At 39.9% G+C, this 23,593-nt stretch overlaps 3 protein-coding genes across 8 annotated transcripts; all 3 read left to right on the forward strand.

Annotated features, from left to right (window-relative positions):
• Positions 1–2,219: 2,219 nt before the first annotated feature.
• Positions 2,220–5,014, forward strand: LOC120732557 (C-X-C chemokine receptor type 3-like). Its single transcript, XM_040030241.1, has 3 exons — positions 2,220–2,367; positions 3,036–3,389; positions 3,734–5,014. The coding sequence occupies exons 2-3, from the start codon at positions 3,039–3,041 to the stop codon at positions 4,472–4,474; spliced, it is 1,092 nt and encodes a 363-aa protein (XP_039886175.1). The 5' UTR covers positions 2,220–2,367; positions 3,036–3,038; the 3' UTR covers positions 4,475–5,014.
• A 5,709-nt stretch (positions 5,015–10,723) lies between these two features.
• Positions 10,724–15,007, forward strand: LOC120732551 (C-X-C chemokine receptor type 3-like). Of its 2 annotated transcripts, none has more exons than XM_040030228.1 (3): positions 10,724–10,835; positions 11,743–12,177; positions 12,442–15,007. In XM_040030228.1, exons 1-3 carry the CDS (start codon positions 10,821–10,823, stop codon positions 13,189–13,191), a joined length of 1,200 nt encoding a protein of 399 aa, XP_039886162.1. In that variant the 5' UTR covers positions 10,724–10,820; the 3' UTR covers positions 13,192–15,007. The 2 variants fall into 2 exon arrangements, with proteins under 2 accessions (XP_039886162.1, XP_039886161.1); XM_040030227.1 differs by having other exon boundaries at positions 10,759–10,862.
• Positions 10,856–23,558, forward strand: LOC120732555 (C-X-C chemokine receptor type 3-like). 5 transcript variants are annotated; one of them, XM_040030237.1, is made up of 4 exons: positions 20,327–20,427; positions 20,601–20,797; positions 21,337–21,705; positions 22,036–23,558. In XM_040030237.1, the coding sequence occupies exons 3-4, from the start codon at positions 21,346–21,348 to the stop codon at positions 22,780–22,782; spliced, it is 1,107 nt and encodes a 368-aa protein (XP_039886171.1). In that variant the 5' UTR covers positions 20,327–20,427; positions 20,601–20,797; positions 21,337–21,345; the 3' UTR covers positions 22,783–23,558. The 5 variants fall into 5 exon arrangements, with proteins under 5 accessions (XP_039886172.1, XP_039886174.1, XP_039886173.1 ...); XM_040030238.1 differs by lacking the exons at positions 20,327–20,427; positions 20,601–20,797 and adding an exon at positions 10,856–11,091; XM_040030240.1 differs by lacking the exons at positions 20,327–20,427; positions 20,601–20,797 and adding an exon at positions 20,284–20,321.
• Positions 23,559–23,593: the final 35 nt, after the last annotated feature.

The raw sequence follows: 23,593 nt of genomic DNA on the forward strand, positions 1-23,593 counted from the left end.
ATACTTTATCAAACCACCTTTTGCTGCAATTACAGCTGCAAGTCTTTTCAGGTATGTCTCTACAGACTATATTTTTTGCTCGTTCCTTTTTTCCAAAATAGCTTCAGTTCGGTCAGACTGCATGGAGAGCCTCTGTTAACGGCAATTTTCTAGTCTCACCAGAGATTCACAATAATAATTACATCTGGACCCCTGTTTGAGTCATAATCCTTTTGCAGCCTTGAACAGGTTGAACATCACGTGGCTGCCACCACCATGTTTGATGGTTGGGGTGGGGTGCAGTGTTAGTTTTCCACCACACAGCATTTTGCAAGTAGGCATGTCAAGCCTGTCAGTTTAGGTGGATGAGCATGCCTTGGTAGTTTGCAGTTGTGCCACACTCTTTCCATTTTCAGATGAGGCATTAAACATTGCTTTGTGAGATGTTCAGAGTTTTGGGAAATGTTTCTATAACCTATCCCTGCTTTAAACTTTTCCATAACTTCATCCCCGTCCTGTCTGGTGCATCCCTTAATCTTCATGATGCTAAGTGTTCACTGATGATCACCAACAAATCTCTGAGACCTTCACAGAACACCTGTATTTAAAGTGAGATTAAAGTTCCTACACTCTTTTCATTGATTACAAAACTCCTGAAGGCAAGGATTTTATTAAGCAGTAACAGCATAACGGGGATATGAATGCTTTTTTATACCACTGCTTAGTCACCATTTGTTCTGCTTTCCTTGTTTTTACTTTTTGTTCTTAAATGTTTGTGCTGTTGATGTTGTTGTATAGATGTTTTTAATTATGTTTGTTTACATTCTTTGCCAGGTTTGAGTTTTAGGCTTTATGTTTTATCTTTATGCATGTAATAATAAGGCTCTCTTTTTTCAAATCTAAGCATTTTTTCACTGCAAAGATAATTGAAGACTAATTTTTCTGTCAAAAGAAGAAAATTGAGCAAACCAGTAGACAGGCTTCAAGTTGCAACTGAAACCTGGAGACCAGTAGACCTCATCAACGAAATTTACCGGCTGTAAGATGTTTTAAATGGCTTGTTTCTAAAGCTCTTTGCGCATCTTTAACAACAAGTAAAGTAATTTAATTAAATAATTTTGGTCCTGTGGGTGTATTGTAATATTGGACACAGAATTTCTGATTATAATTAAAAATATTACTCTGGTCTCGGTGTGTCCCTAAAAAGCCTGAAGAAAGTGTACAAGAGAAGGCCTAAAAAAAACCCTAAAAAAAAATCTAAATCAAATGAATATTATCCATGGAATTATATTTGTCATGATTTTTTTTTTTTTTTTTTTTACGCCAGTGAAATTATTTCTGTTCTCGGCCGCAATTTAATTCCTCACGTGTAACTCAGTTTCCGCAGTACCCTGAAGTGGCCATTAAAGTGACCAATCACATTAGGACCCCGTCCTCCTTTGGGCTTCGCGTCCACACAGTCAAAAGTTGTTTTTTCGCGAAAGCAGGATTTCTCGCAGAGAGCTATGCGCGAAAGCATAAAACTGGCGTAGCGCATGCAAATCAGACAGTCTCCCGTGCGCAATGGCTTCTTTCTGCACGTGGCTGCTGAGTACTAAACGTTAAATTTACACGCAAGGGATTTAATTGCACCCGTGAAATGAAATTATTTGCTTGGTTTATTTGTTATGGGATAAATATAATTCCATAGAAGGTCTGGAGAGAGAAACAACAGTGAATATCTACAGCCACCTGTAACATATATTTATCATATTGGTACATCAAACAGCTAGACAAATGATACGTGATATGGGAGAAAATCCGCAATGGATATCCATTATGTAATGTATTTTGTTGTTTTGCTGTAGCTTTGTGTGACATATAGTGTTGTGGAAAAGTCTTGAACCACATCTCATTTCATATATTTTGCTGCCAGGGAGCAACAGAATTGTGTTTTTTGAAATGTTCTTATCTCTTAGTTCTCGCATTTTGCAACATATTTCTCTTTGTATCGATCAAAGTTTGTCTTTGAAACTTTTTTCAAAGGAATGCATTTTTTTTTTAATTCAATTAATCCAAATTTGACAATCTTGATTAAAATTCAATTCCTGGAACGGGTGAAGTCAAGTGACTGTTAAAACGACTGTGCCCTTGCCCTGCATCCCATCTCACAAAGTCATGTTGTCAACAGCTCCCTCTAGTGTTAGAAGCTCTTTATGTGCGGTTTTGACAGTTTTTTTGCCCTGCATTCTACGTCAACCCAGGCAAAGCGAGAAACATCCGACCAGTACTGATCCTTTAACACTGGTTTACTTGGAGTTGAAGCGGTAGGACATACTGAGGTCCTGCTTTTAGTATCACACGCACAGAAAGCTTCTCAAACTCTGCAGCTGAAGCTCTTTATGTGAAGTAAGTGCATTTGTTTGCATATATCAGCCCTCCTACAATATGTCTTTTAACATTATGAACATTTTACTGGCAGCCATGGCAGTTACTGATAATTCTGTCTACTTTCTGTTTGCAATAACTGTGTGCGCAAGCTTAGCTGGTTTTGTAGAAGCTTTATTTTAACAACGGTAAAAAGGAAAGCTGGGAGGCAGTTTTATAGATTAAAAGTGTGTGTGTGTGTGTTTGTGTGTGTGTGTGTGTGTGTGTGTGTGTGTGAGAGAGAGAGAGAGAGAGAGAGAGTGTGAGAGAGTGAGTGACTAAGGAGAACTGTACTTTCCGTCTATGTCAGCCGCACAATTGCTAAATCACAACATGTGAGTTGCTGTATGTTTTGCATTCACTATAAGCTGGGCTTACCAAAGGGAAACGGAGTACTGTACTTTCATTTTATGTCCACTCCACGATTGCTACATCACACCATATGAGTTGTGATGTGTTCGTGTATGTATTATAAAGGCTCATCTGGGCTTCCCAAAGGGAAATGTCAGGGAACTGACTTCACTTTTACCCAGAGAGAAAGAAAGTGAGAGGAATCTATTCTGACATAGAGCTTCTGAGGCACTGCAGCACTTTTTTCTTCTCTCTGTGTTTCAACACATGTGTTTTAACTTTTTGTTTTGGTTCAACAGAACATGAATATGAGTACAGATGATCTGGATGTGTACAGTGGAATTGACTATGACCCTAACATCACCTATGACTATCCAGGGGATGAGTCTTTTGTGAAAAGAGGCAGTGAGGCAGTGTGGGTCCCTGCTCTGTACTCCATAGTGTTTTTTGTTGGAATCCTGGGAAATATTATTCTCCTGACAGTTCTGGTTCAAAAGAGGAGACTGTGGAGCCTATCGGACACCTTTATTCTCCACCTGAGTATCGCGGACATCCTCCTCCTGTTAATGCTGCCCTTCTGGGCTGCACAGACAACTGAGCTTTGTGACTGGTTTTGGGGGATTTTCAGCCAGGTCTTTGGGGTCGTTTTCAAGGTAAGGACCAGATGTTGTGTGGAACAGATAGAGACTGAAAGTGAAAGTAATACATTTTCTGTGAAGCTGTGAGAAAGTTGTTTTGGCTTGGATTATATTTGGCTGCACTCTGTCATTTCCTGCTCTTTTGCAGATTCTTGGCAGAACATGCAGAACAGAATCATTATACTCAACAGGATGACACGTGACATCCTCTGAGTACTTAAAACATGTTTAAGATGAGAACAAGATTAGATACAGAGGTTTAGAGTAGGACAGAAGTGAAAGTGAAGAAGTCGAGTGTAATTTTTATAGATGTTAGAGGTTTGTATCTTACACTAAAAGTTCTCCCTGTCTTCTTCTAGCTCAACTACTACTGTGGGATCTTTCTGCTGGTTTGCATCAGTCTTCAAAACTATCTGTCATCCATCCGTGGAATCCAGTTATATTCCCACGGGAGGCACTGGTTAGTTCACATCAGCTGCCTGTTAGTCTGGCTTATCTCTGTCCTCCTCACTGCACCTGACTGGATTTTCCTGGTGGGTAAAAATAATTACACAGAAGTTAATACTTGTGTTAATATCTACCCTCAATCTGGAACTGACTGGCAGTTGTGGTCACGCCTGCTACACCACATATTTGGCTTGGTGGTACCTGCATTCATTCTGATGATCTTCTCACATATGCTATGGTGGCAGTGCAGCTCTAATGGGGCCCGAATCCAGAGAAATGTCACCGTCATCCTGTCTCTGGTGGTCGTATTCTGTCTGTGTTGGATGCCGTACAACTTCATACTTGTTTTGGACACTCTCCGGAACAGACCTCCTATTGATTCACAGGAAGGTTCTGAAAGTTCATTAAAAACCCTTCTCATGGTCACCTCTGCGTTAGGCTGCCTTCACGCCAGCCTGAGGCCTCTGCTGTATCTCGGCCTGTGTGGAAACTTCAGGCAACACTTACTGGCCATGCTGAGATGTAATAAAACTGAACCAAAAGGCTCACTCTGGGATCTTGGTGTAGGCCAGAGAAAGCAGCCTGACCACAGTCAGGATCAACAGCAAGAGCTGAAACAGATGACGGTCGTAGAGAATCCGTTAGCTTATTGAAGATGAAAAGAGAAATATGCTCTCTTCTGACTCAGATGTGAGCAGCATGTTGTTTCACTCCTGAGAGGATATGAATTCAATCTCATGTCAAGGCATGGAGGACTTTATTCTGTGTAACTGACAAGTAGATATTTATCTACAAAAACTACTTTCACATTTCACTATAATGCTAAGGTTTTGGAGATCCATCATGGTGACTCATACTAATCCAAAAGCACAAAATGTAGCTCTTTTTTATTATTTTAAATAAAAATATATAGTTTTTTTTTAATCAATAGTGAAATATCTGTGCTGTTAGTGAACTGATTTCAACACATTTATCATTAAGCTAACGCTGTAATCATTGAAAGTTGATATACTGCAAACTGTTATCTGTGATAGTATTACTGACTTCTTACATTAAACAACACATAAACACTTTTTGTAACTTTATTGCCATAAACATAGTTTCATGTTTCTTTTTATGTCATTGGTGGGCAACTCCAGGCGTCGAGGGCCGGTGTCCTGCAGGTTTTAGATATCATCCAGGGTCAACACACCTGAAATTAATGATTAGTTCATTACCAGGCCTGTGGAGAATTTAGCCATTTAAATCAGCTGTGTTGGATCAAGGACACATCTTAAACCTGCAGGACACCGGCCCCTCGAGGCCTGGAGTTTCCCATCCCTGTGCTCTGTGCACCCAAACACACACAAATACTTTGGAACAGCCTTTTAACTAAAAGTAAACTTAGCATTTAAAAACCTATTTACTCATTTAAATGTTCATTTTACATTTTTATCAGATTTTGTTTTTTTGTTTTTGCTGAGTTTTGTTCAAGATGTGTGTTTTATATTTAAAACTGCATTGTTTTTATGATGTTACAGATGTGTCAACAAACATTTTTCACTTTTTTCAAACTGCTAAATTTGTTAATACAGTTCATCAGAATTTAACAATTAAAAAATCACTAATATGCACCATAAACACTTTTTAGATCAGCATCAATGCTTTTTCAACAAGGAGAGATCACTTGTAAGGATTAAGCATGATTTATTGAGATGGAGAAAATAATGTATTTGGTGATTAGAGTCCAATGACTCATCATGGCAGAACCGAATCGCAGTGATTGAGTTTTTAACAGGATCCCCTCAGAGTCTAGACACTGGTGGAGGTGGTGAAGATGAAAACTGAGGGTTGAGTAGAGCTCTGGCTAAGGTGTCTGAGGTGTAGCTGGGGAGGAGGTGAGTTGCATAAAAGAGAGTCTGAAAGGGAGAATGATGGAGTGGACAGATTTAAACCGAAGCAGAGGCTGATTGGTTCAAAGAAGGCGAGTGCGAAGATGATTGGACTAGAATAATGATGTCACTTGTGAGATTAGCAGCGTGGGAAAGCAGTAGACACACCCAGGAAAGCAGGCAAGTGTGTGATTACAGATCTTCTGTATTGAATTTACACATAAGCTTTATTACTACAGCCCTGATGGTGGTCTTCATTATCACCAGCAATACACAGCATTTCCAGAATACATGCATTGTTATTATGCCACAAATTAAATAGAAAAGCTTTTACAGCTTTCAGCCCTGCAGCCTGTGTTTTTCAATTTTCATATTCATAAAAAACCCTAAAAATCTCTGGGAGATGAATAAAATAGAACTGTGCATATGTGCTTATTTACTACGCTGAGAGCTAAGGAGAAAAAACTGACCATGGTTAAAATACAGAATTCAGCTACTTGGTGAATACTTTGACCCAGGATGAGTGAATACAGATCTTCGTTATTGAACTTGCACATAAGCTTCATTTGTATAAACTAGTGACAGAGGAAAAAGTGGCCATAATTTCACCACACGTCATTTACTTTCTTGCAGTATGCACTGTAAAAAAAAAAATCTCTCTGCATGACTTATATACCTCTAATATATCTTCTGCAGATTTGTTTTGTTGTTGTTTCCATATATACCAAAATGTAGCAAATATCCATATTGCTTTTTTATCCATAGTTATTTTGTCGTAGTTTGTTTTAAATAAAGCATTTTTGGAGCACAATGGAGACATGTTAAAATGAACTGCGCATAGTAAATTTGAATTTTGAAAGATGTTTTCACTTTTACGATGCTGACTGTATGAAGAGTTTTTTTTAAGACAAAATTTAATTATATGAAAAATAAGCATTTTGTCTATGAAAATAAATTTAGCCTTTAGTATTGTAAGTAAAATCCTCACCTGATGACTATAAAGGGTATAGTTCAGGGTGGGATCGACATCCCCTGGAAATCCTGTTATTTTTAAAAGGATGTCTAAAAATGAACAGACCTTAACTGAACTCACCTAAATAACACAAGTGGAGATGTACACCTCCACTTGTGTTATTTGGAGACGTTCAAAGGATTGCTTTCAGTCACTTAGAATTACAGCAAACCCCAATTTGTACTTTTTCTTCATCAGTTTCTACTCTGGATTTTGTTATGTTTTTAATTATGTTTGTTTGTACATATTTTTACAGGTTTGAGTTTTAGGTTTGATGTCTTACATATATGTGTATTATCAAGTTATTTTTCTGTAAGTTTTAGGTTGTTTTCAATAAAAAGGTGAATGAAAGCTAATTCATCTGCCTTCATTCCTCCAAATAAAGTAAATCAAACAAACTAGAGGCTTCAAATGGGACCTGAATCATGGAGTACACAGAGGAATTTACCAACTGTTCTGTGTTTTTTCAATTGTTGTGCACTGTTTTGAAAGCTGTTTCCAATGCAATAGTTTTATCAGCAAGTGAGTCCAATTTCATAGAATGATCACCAACGATTCCTTTAATTAGTCTGTTGGCCGTGTGGGTGTACTTTAATGCTGCAAACAGACTTGATTGTGCTAGGTTTATGTTACACTGCTAATAAATGCAGTGTAACATACAGAAAACAAAGTAGCCACTTCTTCTTTCAGGTTATATAACACAAAAAATATGCAAACATACAATGGATGTGCTGATGTTTTTGGCTTCGTGTCCATTCATGTCCGTTTTGTAGACTTGATAAGATTTGTTTGACATCAAGGAAGGGGATTGGGGGTCAGATTGACCAGAACACAGAGACCTGGGAATACTCAGGAGCCGATACCGGAATTCCACACCCACAAAGGCATACAGAATCAGATGTTGTGACTGAACAAGCTTTGTTGCTTGTGTCAAAATGAAATGTTTTCAGCGTGTGATATTGTACAGCGTCCAACAGAGGAAGAAAACCGCAATGGCTGCCATAATAATCTTAAAAGCTTTCTGCTTTTTAAATCCCTGGGCACCACGCCACAGCTGATCCATGCTGCAGGAGTAACAGAAGATCATGATGGCCGAAGAAAGCATTAAGACCACTATTTCATAAATCAATGTGATTCAAGCTTCCAAGAATCTACTGCCTGTTGGCCAAACTTGGGATAGCTGTGAACACACTCTTCTCTACCTCGTCTTTCATCCAACACATCTTCTAAAAAATCCAGTCAGAGAAAGGAAGAAGCATCGACTGGCCTGAATGACCCAAGGCTTCTTTGGAAATACATCTAGTGTGGATGATGGACAGGTAGCAGTCAGGACTGTTTCAAACCAGGAAACTCATAATAGAAGCTGATCTAAATGTACCAAGAAATAAACGCGACCTCTGCTAAATGATCCAGGTACAGGTACAGACACTTTCAAAGCATCTTCACTCCAGCACAATACTTACTGTAAAAATTGTTCCAATGACATGTTTCCTATTGCTACCCTACAAGTTTACTCCAGGAAACCCTCACACAGTACAGTATGCAGATGACAAGGTCATTTACCATAAAATGTCATTGACAGAAAAACACAATTATTCATTTCACTAATAAAATGTAGGAAGAAGCAGTAAGGTGTTGTTAGTGAATGGCATCTATTTTGCTGTTGTCTACTTGGGGGGAGGGGCAGCATCGGTGACAGAGATGCCATCAGGATCAAGAAACTAATCTGCAAGGCCGCAGTCATCATTGGTCTGAAATTGGAGGTGTTTGGAGTGAGGGACACGAGGTCACTGAACAAACTGCCCTCCATCATGGACAGCCCATCACAACAGCTCCACTCTTCACTTCTGAGGCAGCAGAGCTCCTTCCCCCTCAGACTGATTCAACCTCGCTGCCATAAAGAACTCTACAGGAAATCACTCCTACCGTTCTCTATGAAGCTCTTCGTTCTGTGACACGTGATCACACCTGCCAGGCACAAAAGCCCAAACATATTTTATATTTTACTTTCATTCAGCTGTTCTTCTTATATTTACTGTATAAATATTTTTTATTAATGAAATTTGCACTTCTCTCTTACACAATGTCAGTCTTACCTTCACTGTTTTTTACTAACTTAATTTTTACTGTTCTTTGGTTTTTATCTCCGTTGTAAATGTATTAATTCCTACTCTATCTCACAGTATAAGCCTGTTACCAAGAGGCACTTTTCTATAACTGTGTTGTTTATTTCTTGTGAATTGTAGACTGTACTATTTTTTACTCTTTATCATGTTGCTGTAACACAGCAAATTCCCGTGTGGGATCAAAAAGACATCTGTCTGTCTGTCTGTGCAAATAAAAAAACATTGTTTAAGCTGAAAACTGAGCTCACTTGCAGGTGTGACAATAAATCCCAGGTGTTGTTGGATTCTTTATTATAGATAACTGCATGTGTCGCCATAGTGTAGTGGTTACCAATTTACCTGACATTCAAAAGATTCCCAGTTTTTTGTCTGTCCCCAGCCTGTATGGGACAGGAGCATCAGGAAGTGCATTTAGAATTTTAATAAAATAAATAAACCAAACAAAACTGCCATATCAAATATGCAGATGCACTTGTCGTGATGACCCTTAAGGAAATAAGACAGTGTGTGAAAGTACCGTCTATATTATAGAAAATTTCACTGACACATACACTGTAAAATTTCATTAGTTCCCAGAACTTAAAAAACTATGCAAACTCGTTGCCTCAAAAAATTTGAGTAAAACTTACTTAAGATGACTAAGTTAGGGCAACTAATTGGTTTTGAGCAGTTTGGCGCTGAGACGGTGTGGGTATAATGATGGAAAGAGAAACCTTTTAGTCAAGAGTGACTCATGACTAAGCCACTGCAACACAGCTGCACGCTTACTTGAAGCATCCTGTCAAGTGAAACGAAGGATTAACTGTCAAGATTTAAAAAAAAAAAAAAATCGTAACCGTCAAAAACAATACAATGATTGCTAAATGTGAAAACACAGACTTGGAGGTAACCATGCATGAATCAGCAAATAGGGGACTCTGCAACGTCTTTCTGCCTCACATAGTTCATGAAAGAAATGATTCAAACTCCAAAGAGCAGTTAATAGAAGAAGTAACAATCCAGAAAGGTTTAAAAAAGACCTGGTTTATTCCGTTTAATAACATCGTAATTTGTATGGAAAATATTTATTTTAAAAAAAAATCTGCATGTAGTTGCTGTTACGATATTGCTTCAGGGAGCAGACATGAGAGTCTTTTAGGTTTTGCCATCACTTTTTATTATGCGCTCAACACTACCCTCCTGTGGCTTCCACATGAACTGCACCTTAAACAACAACTTCACGCATATCATGACAGTTGTCAGGTCTAAAATATCTGACTTAAAAGTGTTTTAAACTAAATAAAAATACTTTGAAGTACATCAAAAAATTCCAGGGACATTATGATGACTACCTAATAATTCCTGAAATGAAATCTATAAGAGAAGTTCAAAGGACAAAGTCTGCAGACTTTTTAAGGGGTCCCTAACGTGCTTTGATGGCCATTATTTAAGGTTGAATTTAAATAATACTTCAAGATAAGTGCCCAAATAAATCAAATGATAACTGATTTATGATAATTACTTTATTAACAGATGTCTTTGAACCAGTGTTTCCTTAGGACTTTTCTTATTTATGATTTCTTGTGTCTAGTTAGATCTCCCAACTGCCCACCCCATCTCACAATATCACAATATCAACAGCTCCCTCTAGTTTAGTAGCTCTTTATTCGATTATCTTTGTTTGCTGAAATCTAGTAGATCAAGCCAGGCATATAAACTAGTAACACGGAAGTGACGTTATGTGGTTTTTCGAAACAAACCACCTGTTTTTTCTTATTAAAGCCGGATGTCACAGAGGCTGAGCCAGTGTAACTCGTCTGTATGAGCGCTACTAAACCACAGAGCCTCGTCTTTTTGTAAACGCATCTTTCTTTGAGATTTTTAGTCGTATCTGTTGCAGTTAAATTATTATAATGCAATATTTTATTGTGAAAAACAACGAGGTGAGGCGTGATTAACCACAATATCCCAGTGGAATAGAAGTTAAGGCGTTTATAAGTCCTTTCTGTGCATGAGAGGCTTTAAGGTACGAGTCCGCATCGTCTGCATGATTGTGAGTGAAGATTCTTTGCTGAGCTCAGCTTTTCTTATCGTCTCGTTTACCATGACCCTTGTTTTTTATAGATTGAGTACTCGCAGTGCGTGCGAGTTTTCTGTATTACAGTTTTATGATTCCTAAATTTTGAGCGCAAACGCAGCTTCTTAAGAGATTTCAGAGAAATAATGTATCTCTTCACCTGAAAAAGCTTCCCAAACTCTGCAGCTGAAGCTCTTTATGTGAAGTAAGTGCATTTGTTTGCATATATTAGCCCTCATGCAATATGAATATATTTTGACTTTTGTGAAGTGTTTTAACGTTACGCACATTTTTCTTGCAGCAATTGAAGGTGCTTATAATTAGCAGGCATGTCCCTTTCAGTTTCTTTTTGAATCCGCTTGCAAAAACTGTGTCGGCAGGCTTAACGTTCCTAATCTTTAACTCCTGACTCTCCATTTCAACATCACTCAATAACAAAGCTGCGAGACTTTCTTGTAGACTTTAAGTGTGTGTGTGTGTGTGTGTGTGTGTGTGTGTGTGTGTGTGTGTGTGTGTGTGTGTGTGTGTGTGTGTGTGTGTGTGACAGAGAGAGAGAGAAAGGGGGGGAGCGACAACGGAGTACTGTACATCACACAGAAAGAGAGACAGAGGAATCTATTCTGACATACAGCTTTTGAGGCACTGCAGCGCTTTTATCTTCTCTCTGTATTTTGACTTTTTGTTTTGGTTCAACAGAACATGAATATGAGTACAGATGGTCTGGATGTGAACAGTGGAATTGACTATGACCCTAACATTAACTATCACTATCAGATGAGCCTTTTGTGAAAAGAGGCAGTGAGGCAGTGTGGGTGGCACTGATGTATTTTCTTCTGTCCTGTTTATGTCTCCACAGTATATGGACATGGCACAGCTGCATGTGGAAACCGACGGAATCTTAAAGTCTGATGACTATTTGGAATATGGCCAGAACAACACCCGTGATTATGATTATGATTACGATGCAGCGAATACAGTGAATAACACTACAGTGTTTACAGTGTTTAACAGCACAGTGGATAATGTTCCTGTGGAAAGAGGCAGTGAGGCAGTGTGGGTCCCTGCTCTGTATGCTGTAGTGTTTTTTGTTGGAATCCTGGGAAATATTATTCTCCTGACAGTTCTGGTTCAAAAAAGGAGACAGTGGAGCCTATCAGACACCTTTATTCTCCACCTGAGTTTTTTGGACATCCTCCTCCTGTTGATGCTGCCCTTCTGGGCTGCACAGACAACTGAGCTTTGTGACTGGTTTTGGGGGATTTTCAGCCGGGTCTTTGGGGTCGTTTTCAAGGTAAGGACCAGATGTTGTGTGAAACAGAGACTGAAAGTGAAAACAAGACATTTTCAGTGAAGCTGTGAGAAAGCTGAACAGAGTCATTGTACTCAACAGGATGACAGTGACATCCACTGAGTATTTAAAATTTATATGGAAGAGAACAAGCTTAGAACAGCAGTTTAGAGTAGGACAGATGTGAAAGGGAAGAAATTAAGTGTAATTTTTATAGAAGTTAGAGGTTTGTATCTTACACTAAAAGTTCTCCCTGTCTTCTTCTAGCTCAACTACTACTGTGGGATCTTTCTGCTGGTTTGCATCAGTCTTCAAAACTATCTGTCATCCATCCATGGCATCCAGTTATATTCCCACGGGAGGCGCTGGTTAGTTCACATCAGCTGCCTGTTAGTCTGGCTTATCTCTGTCCTCCTCACTGCACCTGACTGGATTTTCCTGGTGGGTAAAAATAATTACACAGAAGTTAATACTTGTGTTAATATCTACCCTCAATCTGGAACTGACTGGCAGTTGTGGTCACGCCTGCTACACCACATATTTGGCTTGGTGCTACCTGGACTCATGTTGATGATCTTTTGCTCACATATGCTACGGCGGCAGTGCAGCTGTAATGGCCTCCCAATCCAGAGAAATGTCACCGTCATCCTGTCTCTGGTGGTCGTATTCTGTCTGTGTTGGATGCCGTACAACTTCATACTTGTTTTGGACACTCTCCAGAACAGACTTCGGGATCCTCCTAATGATTCACAGGAAGGTTCTGAAAGTTCACTAAAAACCCTTCTCATGGTCACCTCTGCTATAGCCTGCCTTCACGCCAGCCTGAGGCCTCTGCTGTATCTCGGCCTGTGTGGAAACTTCAGGCAACACTTACTGGCCATGCTGAGATGTAATAAAACTGAACCAAAAGGCTCACTCTGGGATCTTGGTGTAGGCCAGAGACAGCAGCCTGATCACGGTCAGGATCAACAGGAAGAACTGGAACGGATGATGGCTGTAGAGAATCTGTTAGCTTAGTGAAGATGAACAGATTTTGACTCAGATGTAAGTAGAACAACTTTACACTCCTGAGAGGAAGTGAATTCAGTTTCATGTCATGAGTTCAAGGGCTGGAGGATGTTATTCTGTGTAACTGACAAACAGACGTTTAGATATAAAAATGACTCTCACATTCCACACATGCATCATGGTGACATATGCTCACCCAAAAGGGTTAAAAGTAGATATCTGTAAGTATCTGTATGATGAAGACGACGAGCTGAAACAGATGATGGGTGTAGAGAACCAGTCAGTTTAGGGAAGATGAACAGAGAAACATACTCTTTCGTGAGAAAGCTCAGATGTGATCATGATGATGTTACTGTCATGGTACTGGTTCATTGACCCACAGCTTTGAGTTTATTTAGGTCCATGACGTATTTTGTAGAATGTGTTTTTGCAGTGTTTGGTCTTGTTCTTTCTTTATAGAGTTATTGCTATTCTTATGTTCAGTTTGAAGCCCTGATGTCTATTGATTTTTTTTTTTCCTTTCGGGTCCTGTTTGCCTTGGTATTGCCTCTGCGTGTCCTCCTCAGTATCTCCTGCGTTATTTTGCCACCCAGTGGAGTCTGTCTTGTCTTGTTTATTTGCCCGTTTCCACAGGCATGTGGGCATCTGTGTGTGTGTCTGGTTTCCCTCACCCTCTCTGTCCCTCACTCTCTCACCCTCGTTCTGTGTCTCCCTAGTCGTGTCTCTGAGTTTCGTCTCCCTTTGCTTACATGTTCTTGCCTGGGTCTCTATGTGAGTGTCACTTGTTGTTTTATTTTGACAGTACCTTATCTCATGTGTGTTATGTTCAGTTTGGCTTCCCTTGTTTTGTCAGATTTGTTCCTGATGTCTTTCCACCTGTTGTCCATCCTCTCCTAATCCGGTGTATTTAAGTCCTCAGATTGTTTCTGTTCGTTGTCCGTTTTTATGTTGGTCCTCCTGTCATGGAGCCTGAGGGGCAGCACTGATGGTCGCCAGTATTTTTACATCTTGATTTCACTGTTGTAGCATGAGTACTGGGAATGTCCAGACAGGAGACCGGATGACAACAGCATGTAGTGTTGTTTGTTTTTGTTGGCAGATTTTAATCCTGCTCTAAATGTGTCTTATGCTTAAAACTGATTCACAAATATTTTAAAAAGAATTGTAGTGGAATAGTCTTTAACCTGACTAGCAATAAAATAAGTTTACATTTAAAATGTTTACTTTTCTTTTGTTTACATAGCAGATTTTTGCTCAAAATGTGTGCTTATGTCTAAAACATTTTTTCTAATTTTGCACATATTACAGTGCACATTTCTAAGATTTTATATATTTTTTAAAGTGTTAAGTCTTTTGTTTGTTTGGGGGGGGGGTTGTTTTGTTTTGTTTTGTTTTGTTTTTTACAGCTCAGCAAATTAAGATTCAGAAACTCACTAACGTACAACCAAAACACCTTTTAGATCAATAATGGCATTTTCAAATTACATGCATTATTATTATTATTATTATTATTATTATGTCACTTAAATTAAGTGGAAATGCTGTTATGTGCTTTGTGTTTTACAACCCTACATTCTTGTTTAAGATAACCTCAGAGAAGCTATAAGTCAGGAAAGGTAGCTGTGTTTGCACGCTGCAAAGTGGCTCTACTTTTAGCATCACACCTGCCACCATTTCCTTCAGAATGTACTGTCAAGATTCTTTCTGTGTCTCTAATATATCTCTTATATCTTCTGCAGATATGCTTTGATGTTACTTATTTTCTATATACCAAAATGTATCAAATAATAATAATTGTGAAATAAAAGGAAAAGGATACATAATGTTCAATGTGTGATGTGTATTTCTTTTCAGGGTCCACAACCAGCCTGATAAAACTGTGTTCTTTTAGTTGGAAACAAAGTAAAGCTCTTTGTTTTTCTTGGTGAATTTTTTATTTTAGAAAATTGCATGCGTGCAAAAGAGCCCCAGGTTGGTACTGTCCCATGCCTAGACACGATGGGACAAGTGCATCAGGGTATTTGGCATTTAAACAAAACAAACAAGTTTAAAAACAAAAACAAAAAACGGCCATATCAAATACGCAGATACACTTGCTGTTATGGCCCTTTAGGAAATAAGAGTGTGGGAAAATACCATATATAGTGTAAAAAAAACTCCCTGACACAAAGTTTGGAGCTGAGATGTTCTGGGTATGATGATGGAAAGAGAAACCTCAGAAGAGGTTGTTATTTTTTTAATCTTCTGTACCTTGTAGCTGACATCAGGGCCCTGTTTCAGGAAGCCGGTTTAGTGCAAACTCTGAGTAAGTATACCCTGAGTTAACGAAAACTCTGGGTTTTCGGTTTCACAAAGCGAGTTTAGATTAATTCTGAGTGAGTTACTATGACGACACACTCCGTGAAGCTAACCTGCCCCCTAGCAGGTTTACTACAACTAACCCTGACTTTCTCCGCCTCTTTGTCAGAAACCTGACTGTAGGAAGTGTCGGACATGGCGTGCTCCTTCCTTGAAGAGCCAGTAGATGTTGAAGCCCAAATTCTCCGCAGAGCTCTCCGCCGGGAGAGAGTGATTAGAGCGCGTTCGGACATTTTATCATTTCCTGATGATTTCCTGTGTGAACGTTACCGTTTTTTCAGCACAATCTATAATTTATTTGAATAACATCCTCAGGCCTAATATTGCTCATGTGACACATCGCGGACATTCTCTCAGTTCATTACATATTATTTGTATTGCACTTCGGTTTTTTGCAAACGGGAGCTTTCTGTATAATATTGGTGACGCTGAGCACGTTTCCAAGGCTACCGTCTGTCGGGCAGTCAGGAATGTTACAGTTGCACTGAAACGTCTCCTGTACTCGTTTGTGGTGTTCCCCGGTCACAGACCCACAAGATTCATCAAAGAGGGATTCCACAAAATTGCAGGTATCAGGATGACCAAAACTTAATTCATGATGTGGTGATACTTGAACTACTACTTAAATTTTACATTTATTTTCAGGGTTCCCAGGCGTGATTGGCTGTACAGATGGCACTCACATTCCAATCATTGCTCCTTCAGTAAATGAAGGAGACTATGTGAACAGGAAGTCTTTCCACAGCATTAATGTACAGGTACATAGTTCCCTGTAGCATTTCAAACTAACAAATCATTTCATTATAGTCATGGATGCTAATTTGTGTTCTCTGCACTGTGAAGATCATATGTGATGCTGCCAACATTATCACAAATGTGGAAGCCAAGTGGCCAGGCTCTGTCCATGACTCACAAATATTCCGTGAATGTACACTGAGCACAAAATTTGGACATGGTGAGTTGAGAATACTTTAAAATATATAAAGACCAATTGCTTCAGGGACATTTGAACTGAAGTGTATCCTTCTGTCTTAGGAGAGTTCACTGGCTACTTGCTTGGTGATAGGGGGTATCCATGTTTACCCTATTTGCTTACCCCTTACCCTGACCCTGAACCGGGCCCACAGCAGCGATATAATCTGGCTAATTGCAGGACAAGAGCCAGAATTGAAATGACTATCGGAATGCTTAAGGCCCGGTTCCAGTGCCTGCAAAGACTCAGGGTCACCCCAGAAAGGGCATGTGACATTATTGTGGCCATGTGTGATTCTTCACAACATTGCCACAATTAGAGGAGAACACTGTCCTTCTGAACCAAACATCAGCAGTGATCCAAACCATGAACATCCTGACCCTCCCACGGACATACAAGATGGAAGCGCAGTCAGAGACACCATATGTCACAATCATTTCTTTTGACCCATCACCTCAACATGTTGAAAGAAGAATAAACAGATTTTTTGTTCAACTGGCTTTATTGGTCGCCTGTATTTCCTGTACACAAAGTATTAAAAGATGTAAACCTCATAAAGTGTCTCTGTTGCTTCCTCCTCTGTAACAGCTGTCAATGTTTCTTCATTATTTTCCTGTAGTAAAGAAATAAACAACATTGCTGTTCTACTGTAAACTCATGTAATCTGTGGAGTATTACTCACAACTGCATGTTGGTCTGGCTCAACAGGAGGCTGCACCAGATGCAGTACACCACCACCATCAACTGATAGAATATGAGGTTTATACAGGTCACTTATAACTTACAAGGGACCAAATGGCAATTAACAAACATACCAATCAGCTTACACTTCATTGTCATATTGCTCTCAAAGACAACCAAGACTGAGGGAAGGCAAAATCAGTAGGAAAATAACTTCACTACAAAATAATTCATTATGGTAAAGAGTTTATCAAATGAATTAGTAGCACTGCAAAGGTGACTGTGAAGAAAGGATGTATGCACATCATGTATTATTTTGAATTTACCTCTTATGTAGGCACTTGTGTCTTGCGGGGTTATTGACTCAGAGGATGTCCCCGCAGAGATGCCTTCAGCCACAGGGCGCCCACTGTTTTGGCTGAGGGCCAACTGCTCAGCCTCTGTGAGTGGTGGTGGTGGAGGACCCCCACCTGTTTTTCAGGCCTCCGCTTTTTTTCTGTTGGCTATAACGGGGTCACATTTGAGCATACAGAGTAAGCAAATATGTACTTGTAATGTGCTCAGATAATTTCAATAAGTGCTTACAGAAAGGAAATTAATGTAGCCTCTAACTGCAATTGATTTACATGGGACAAACAGACCAAGCACTATGGCTCATAATACAATTACACCTTACCTGTTTGGACTATATTTTCATATTTCATTTTTACTTGCTGCCAGGAACGTTTGGGGCCTGTTGGGTTGCACCTGCGCTCACATCACATCACAAAATAAAATGTATAAAATAAAAAATAAAATATAATAAAATAACGTGTTAAATGGGTGGAAATCCCTAGATCAATGTTTAAATTAACACTCACACATTGACTCTGTCGGCTATGTTTTGCCATGCATGCTCCCTTTCTTTTGCAGCTGTGGCTGTGTTACTTTTTTTCTGCAAAATTTGCATGTTATCGGCATATGCTGCCATCAGAATTTCGGCCTCAAGCGCTGTGAAATACATTGACCGCGCCTTCTTTCCCTCCGTCTCCATGGTGACTCGCTTAATCTGTGCTTCGCTTATCAGGGCTTTATGTATCCTCGTCCGCGCGCTTCACTTGGGGTTAAAGCAACTCCGCGTTGATTGAACTAATTGTTATCAGCCTTTCTGAAACGGAATATTCCGAGTTGGACAGTTCGGGGTTACTCAACCCTGTGTATCGTTTTTCACTCTGAGTTTTCTAAACCGGCTTCCTGAAATAGGGCCCAGGTCTGGCTTGATTACAGAATTATGTCATTTTATTACACCTCAAATTATTTTTGAGGGGATTTCTTTACTCTTTTACTTAGAATGGTGAACGTGTAGTCATACAAACAAGGTGGAGGAGGGTCAAACATTACAGTAAGAAAGTAAAGGCTCAGACGAGGACGTACCAGCTTTTGAGCCTGAAAAGAGGGAACACGATGGTCTCCAAAGTCCATTGTGGGTAAGAAGTAGTGTACAAGCTAGGGCTCTGAAGTTGTGAAATTTGGTTTCTCAACTGGCATATACGCACTGACCTGTGCAGGGAATCAATCCAGTTTAAGTGTTGTTGAAAGTTAACTGACAAAGACGCGAGGCTCACAGTTCAAAGCATTTTTATCATATATCCTATTAATCAAAAAGGATAAAGAAGGTGTGTGTGTGTGTGTGTGTGTGTGTGTGGGCGCGCGCGCGCGCACGTGCCTGCGTATGCGTGCATGTGAGCCGTACAATTAATACTTGTTATTATGGATGGTATGGGTGGCAGCACATTGTTCATGCTAAGGCACCTTAAAAGCTTATGTCTTCCTCTGAGCTTTCACCTTCCTGCTCTAATGTCTCGCCTTCCTCTACCTCATGACAGCAGTAAGTCTGGCTTCCCTTCCACACTTTCAAGTAAAATCTGCTTCACCCTGCCCTCTGCTTTCTGAAGTGAGGACATATAGGTTGGAAATGGTGGTACATTTCTGAAATCCTACACATAACCACTAAGAGTTTCAAATTGAAACAATTTGAGTTTTGGCAATAGAATCATAATATCAGCAAAACAATGTATCTGTTTCCCACCTGGACATAAAATGTGCACGCTGCAATTCCCATCATTTTGAAAAGAAAGTCTATGTAGTCTGTTAGCTCAACCCCCCACAAATGTGTTGTTAATTGAAAGCCCTGGATATCACATTGACAGTGCAGCAGGACTCATAGATCATATAAATGTCCCCAACAGAGGACAAAAATTAAATTCTGGGTTTCAGAGGACTTTAATCTCAGAATTCTGAGATTAAAATCAGAATTCTTTTTTTTTTCCAGTGGCCCTAATCCTCTTCCGTATATAAGCATGTTTACACATTGACTTATTTCCTATTTTTCCAGAAAAAAAATTAAAAACGAAGGACGGCTTGAAACTTTTTCAAAGTATTGCATGTTATAAATATTCTGACACCTGCACCAACAAACAACAGCTGCATTCGTCTTGGCCACAGACTGCGGTAAACGACTTTTGAGCAGGTCATGTTAAAAATCAGTTTAATTAAAATAACTAATATGAAACTGTGTCTTGTGAAATTGTGAAAGTGTCTCTTTCACAATTAAAGTTAGATTGGCATCATTTTTGATATTTAGCTCTCTACTTCATTCTAATTATCTGCTACACTCTTAGGTTTGTTTAAATAGCAACATCATCACTTTATGAGTGGAGTTAGGTAACTCCAGCCGGCCAACCCATCTCTCAACAGCTCCCTCTAGTTTAGCAGCTATTTATGCGACGCTTTGTCTGTTTTGTTTCCTTCTTTTCAGAAAGCCTGAATCAAGCCAGACGTCTAAAGGCGAGACACGGAAGTGAGTTGGGGGCCACCTTCAAAACAAACCACCTGTTTTTCCACATTAAACACGGAGGTCACAGAGAATTAGCCAGTGTCGCCACTGAAAGGTGTCTGTCTGAGCGCCGCAAAACCACAGAGCCTAGTCTTTTTCTTAAATTCTCTTTCTTTTGGATTTTCAGTCGTATCCGCTGTATTATAATTATTATGCAGTATTTTATTTTGAAAAATATTGTATTTCGCGTATTGTATTATTTGCCTGAAGTGGCAATTTGCGAGCGAGGTGACGTGTGATGAACCAAAACAAGTCAGTGGAGTACAAATTAAAATGTTTATAATTCCTTTATGTGCGTGACACGTTTAAAGGTAGCAGTTTGTGTGCGGGGCGTGTCTCCGATAAGCGAACTACTGTGGTGAGCTCAGCTTTTTTTTTTTTTTCACCGTCTCCTTCTAAGTTACGTCTGCTCGCTGGAGCGCTTATGTTTGTGGATCTACTTTCAGCGTATTGTTCTGTAATTACAGTTTCATGGTTCTATAATTTAACTGTGTTTGGTAGCTGTAAAGAACGCTATCGCGCCTTTTTCAGTTGTACTTGACAGGCGTCGGACAGCTGCGGGAGTTCGTCTGTGCTCCCTCCAAAAACACCCGACCGGTAGTCACCCTTTAAAACTGAGTGACCCGAGGTTGAAGCGGTAGGCTATGCGCGGGTCCTGTTTTTAGTATCATCGACCTACAACGCGCAGAAAGCTGCTCAAACTCTACAGCCGAAGTTCTTTATGTGAAGTACGTACATTTATTTGCATATATCAGCCCTCCTACAATATGTATTTTAACATATGAACATTTTACTGGCAGCCATGAAAGTTACTGATAATTCTGTCTACTTTCTGTTTGCAATAACTGTGTGCGCAAGCTTAGCGTTCCTTATCCTTAACTCTTGAATCTTCTGGTTTTGTTGAAGCTTTATTTTAACAACGGTAAAAAGCAAAGCTGGGAGGCAATTTTATAGATTAAAAGTGTGTGTGTGTGTGTGTGTGTGTGTGTGTGTGTGTGTGTGTGCGCGCGCGCGTGTGTGTGTGTGAGTGACTAAGGAGAACTGTACTTTCCGTTTGTCAGCCCCACAATTGCTACATCACAACATGTGAGTTGTTGTATGTTTGTGCATTTACTATAAGCTGGGTTTACCAACGGGAAATTTCAGGGAACTAACATGACTTTTACCCAGAGAGAAAGAAAGAGAGGAATCTATTCTGACATAGAGCTTCTGAGGCACTGCAGCATTTTTGTCTGGTCTCAGTGTTTCAACATTTTTGTCTTCACAGTTCACGAACATGGGTGATCTAGATGTGGATCTCGATGGAATATTTAAAGAGAATGACACATTTCCTGAGGAGGACTATGTGTATGAGTATCCAGGGGATGAGTCTTTTGTGAAAAGAGGCAGTGAGGCAGTGTGGGTCCCTGCTCTGTACTCCATAGTGTTTGTTGTTGGAATCCTGGGAAATATTATTCTCCTGACAGTTCTGGTTCAAAAGAGGAGACTGTGGAGCATATCGGACACCTTTATTCTCCACTTGAGTATCGCGGACATCCTCCTCCTGTTAATGCTGCCCTTCTGGGCTGCACAGACAAGTCAGCCTTGTGACTGGTCCTTGGGCATTTTCAGCCAGATCTTTGGAGTCGCTTTCAAGGTAAGGACTAGATGTTGTATGGATCAGATAGAGACTGAAAATAAAAGCAAGACATTTTCAGTGAAGCTGTGAGAAAGTTTTTTTTGTTTTGCTGTACTCCATAATTTTTCTGCTGAATTTCGTTTCTTGGCAGAACATGCAGAACAGAGTCATTGTACTCAACAGGATGACAGTGACATCCACTGAGTATTTAACATTTTTAAGGAAGAGAACAAGCTTAGAACAGCAGTTTAGAGTAGGACAGATGTGAAAGGGAAGAAATGAAGTGTAATTTTTATAGAAGTTAGAGGTTTGTGTCTTACACTAAAAGTTCTCCCTGTCTTCTTCTAGCTCAACTACTACTGTGGAATCTTTCTGCTGTTTTGCATCAGTCTTCAAAACTACCTCTCTGCCATCCATGGCATCCAGTTGTATTCCCACGAGAAGCCCTTCTTTGTTCACATCAGCTGCCTGTCAGTCTGGCTTATCTCTGTCATCCTCACCGTACCTGACTGGATTTCCCCAGGGGCTAAAAAGGACTCCACAGAAGAGAAAACATGTGTTCACATCTACCCTCAATCTGGAACTGACTGGCAGTTGTGGTCACGCCTGTTCCACCACATATTTGGCTTGGTGCTACCTGCATTCATGCTGATGATCTTCTCACATATGCTATGGCGGCAGTGCAGCTCTAATGGGGCCCGAAGGCAGAGAAATGTCACCGTCATCCTGTCTCTGGTGGGCGTATTCTGTCTGTGTTGGATGCCGTATAACTTCATATTTTTTTTGGACACTGTCCAGAACAGACTTCAGAAACATCCTGATGATTTACATAAAAGCTCTGAAGGTTCACTAAAAACCCTTCTCATGGTCACCTCTGCGTTAGGCTGCCTTCACGCCAGCCTGAGGCCTCTGCTGTATCTCGGCCTGTGTGGAAACTTCAGGCAACACTTACTGGCCATGCTGAGATGTAATAAAACTGAACCAGAAGGCTCACTCTGGGATCTTGGTGTAGGCCAGAGACAGCAGCCTGATCACGGTCAGGTTCAGCAGGAAGAACTGAAACAGATGACGGATGCAGAGAATCCGTTACCTTAGTGAAGATGAACATACTCTCTTGCGACTCAAGTGTGAGATGAGCAACTTTACACTCCTGAGAGGAAGTGAATTCAGTTTCATGTCATGAGTTGATGGGGTGGAGGACTTGTTTCTGCGTAACTGACAAGCAGATTTTTATATATAAAAATGACTCTCACATTCCACACATGCATCATGGTGACATATGCTCACCCAAAAGGGTTAAAACAGATGTCTGTATTTTATTTTTGAATTATTTAAAATAAAGGTATTTAGTTTTTTATGATTAGTAAAACATTTGTGTTGCCAATTAACAGTTTTCAACACAGTTTTCGTAAAGCTAATATCATAATCTTTGAAATTCAGTGTAATGCAAGTTGTTACCTTTGGCAGTGTTATTGACATCGTATGTTAAACAGTCCCAAACAGTTTATAACTTTAACACCATTAAAACAATTCAGTGTTTAAGCTTTCTCTCTTGTGCTCTCTTTGACTTGTCTTGAAGCAGTAAATCCCGAGATTGCGTAATGACATGTCAGCGTGTGATTGCTTTGCAGTTAAGGAATTTCCCCTCAAGCCAGTTTACTTAACTTTAAAAATCATTGTTTCTGGGAATGTACAAATGTGACACAGGAAGAAAAGAAAAAAAGTGGTGATGTCATCAGTCAGGTGACAGAGCGCAACGGTGGAGGAGGGGTGCTGCACCCTTTTCATAGCTTTCTATTTACAGTCATCTGAAGACGTGTCTGTGTTTAGTAGGAAGAACTGTGTGAGGCTTTGTGAACAGAGCCAGCTGACAGAAAACCAGCAGACCAGTATGTGGGAGAAGAAC

This window comes from Simochromis diagramma, unplaced genomic scaffold (assembly GCF_900408965.1).
Source record: "Simochromis diagramma unplaced genomic scaffold, fSimDia1.1 OVJJ01000361.1, whole genome shotgun sequence".
In the NCBI taxonomy this organism is placed as follows: domain Eukaryota; kingdom Metazoa; phylum Chordata; class Actinopteri; order Cichliformes; family Cichlidae; genus Simochromis; species Simochromis diagramma.

Excerpts from the sequence above, each read along its gene's own strand:
- LOC120732557 (XM_040030241.1), top strand. The coding sequence starts at position 3,039 with ATGAATATGAGTACAGATGATCTGGATGTGTACAGTGGAATTGACTAT. Across the intron at positions 3,390-3,733 it reads TCTTTGGGGTCGTTTTCAAG|CTCAACTACTACTGTGGGAT; the intron begins GTAAGGACCAGA and ends GTCTTCTTCTAG.
- LOC120732551 (XM_040030227.1), top strand. The coding sequence starts at position 10,821 with ATGAGAGGCTTTAAGGTACGAGTCCGCATCGTCTGCATGATT. Across the intron at positions 10,863-11,742 it reads TCCGCATCGTCTGCATGATT|TATATGGACATGGCACAGCT; the intron begins GTGAGTGAAGAT and ends ATGTCTCCACAG. Across the intron at positions 12,178-12,441 it reads TCTTTGGGGTCGTTTTCAAG|CTCAACTACTACTGTGGGAT; the intron begins GTAAGGACCAGA and ends GTCTTCTTCTAG.
- LOC120732555 (XM_040030238.1), top strand. The coding sequence starts at position 21,346 with ATGGGTGATCTAGATGTGGATCTCGATGGAATATTTAAAGAGAATGAC. Across the intron at positions 21,706-22,035 it reads TCTTTGGAGTCGCTTTCAAG|CTCAACTACTACTGTGGAAT; the intron begins GTAAGGACTAGA and ends GTCTTCTTCTAG.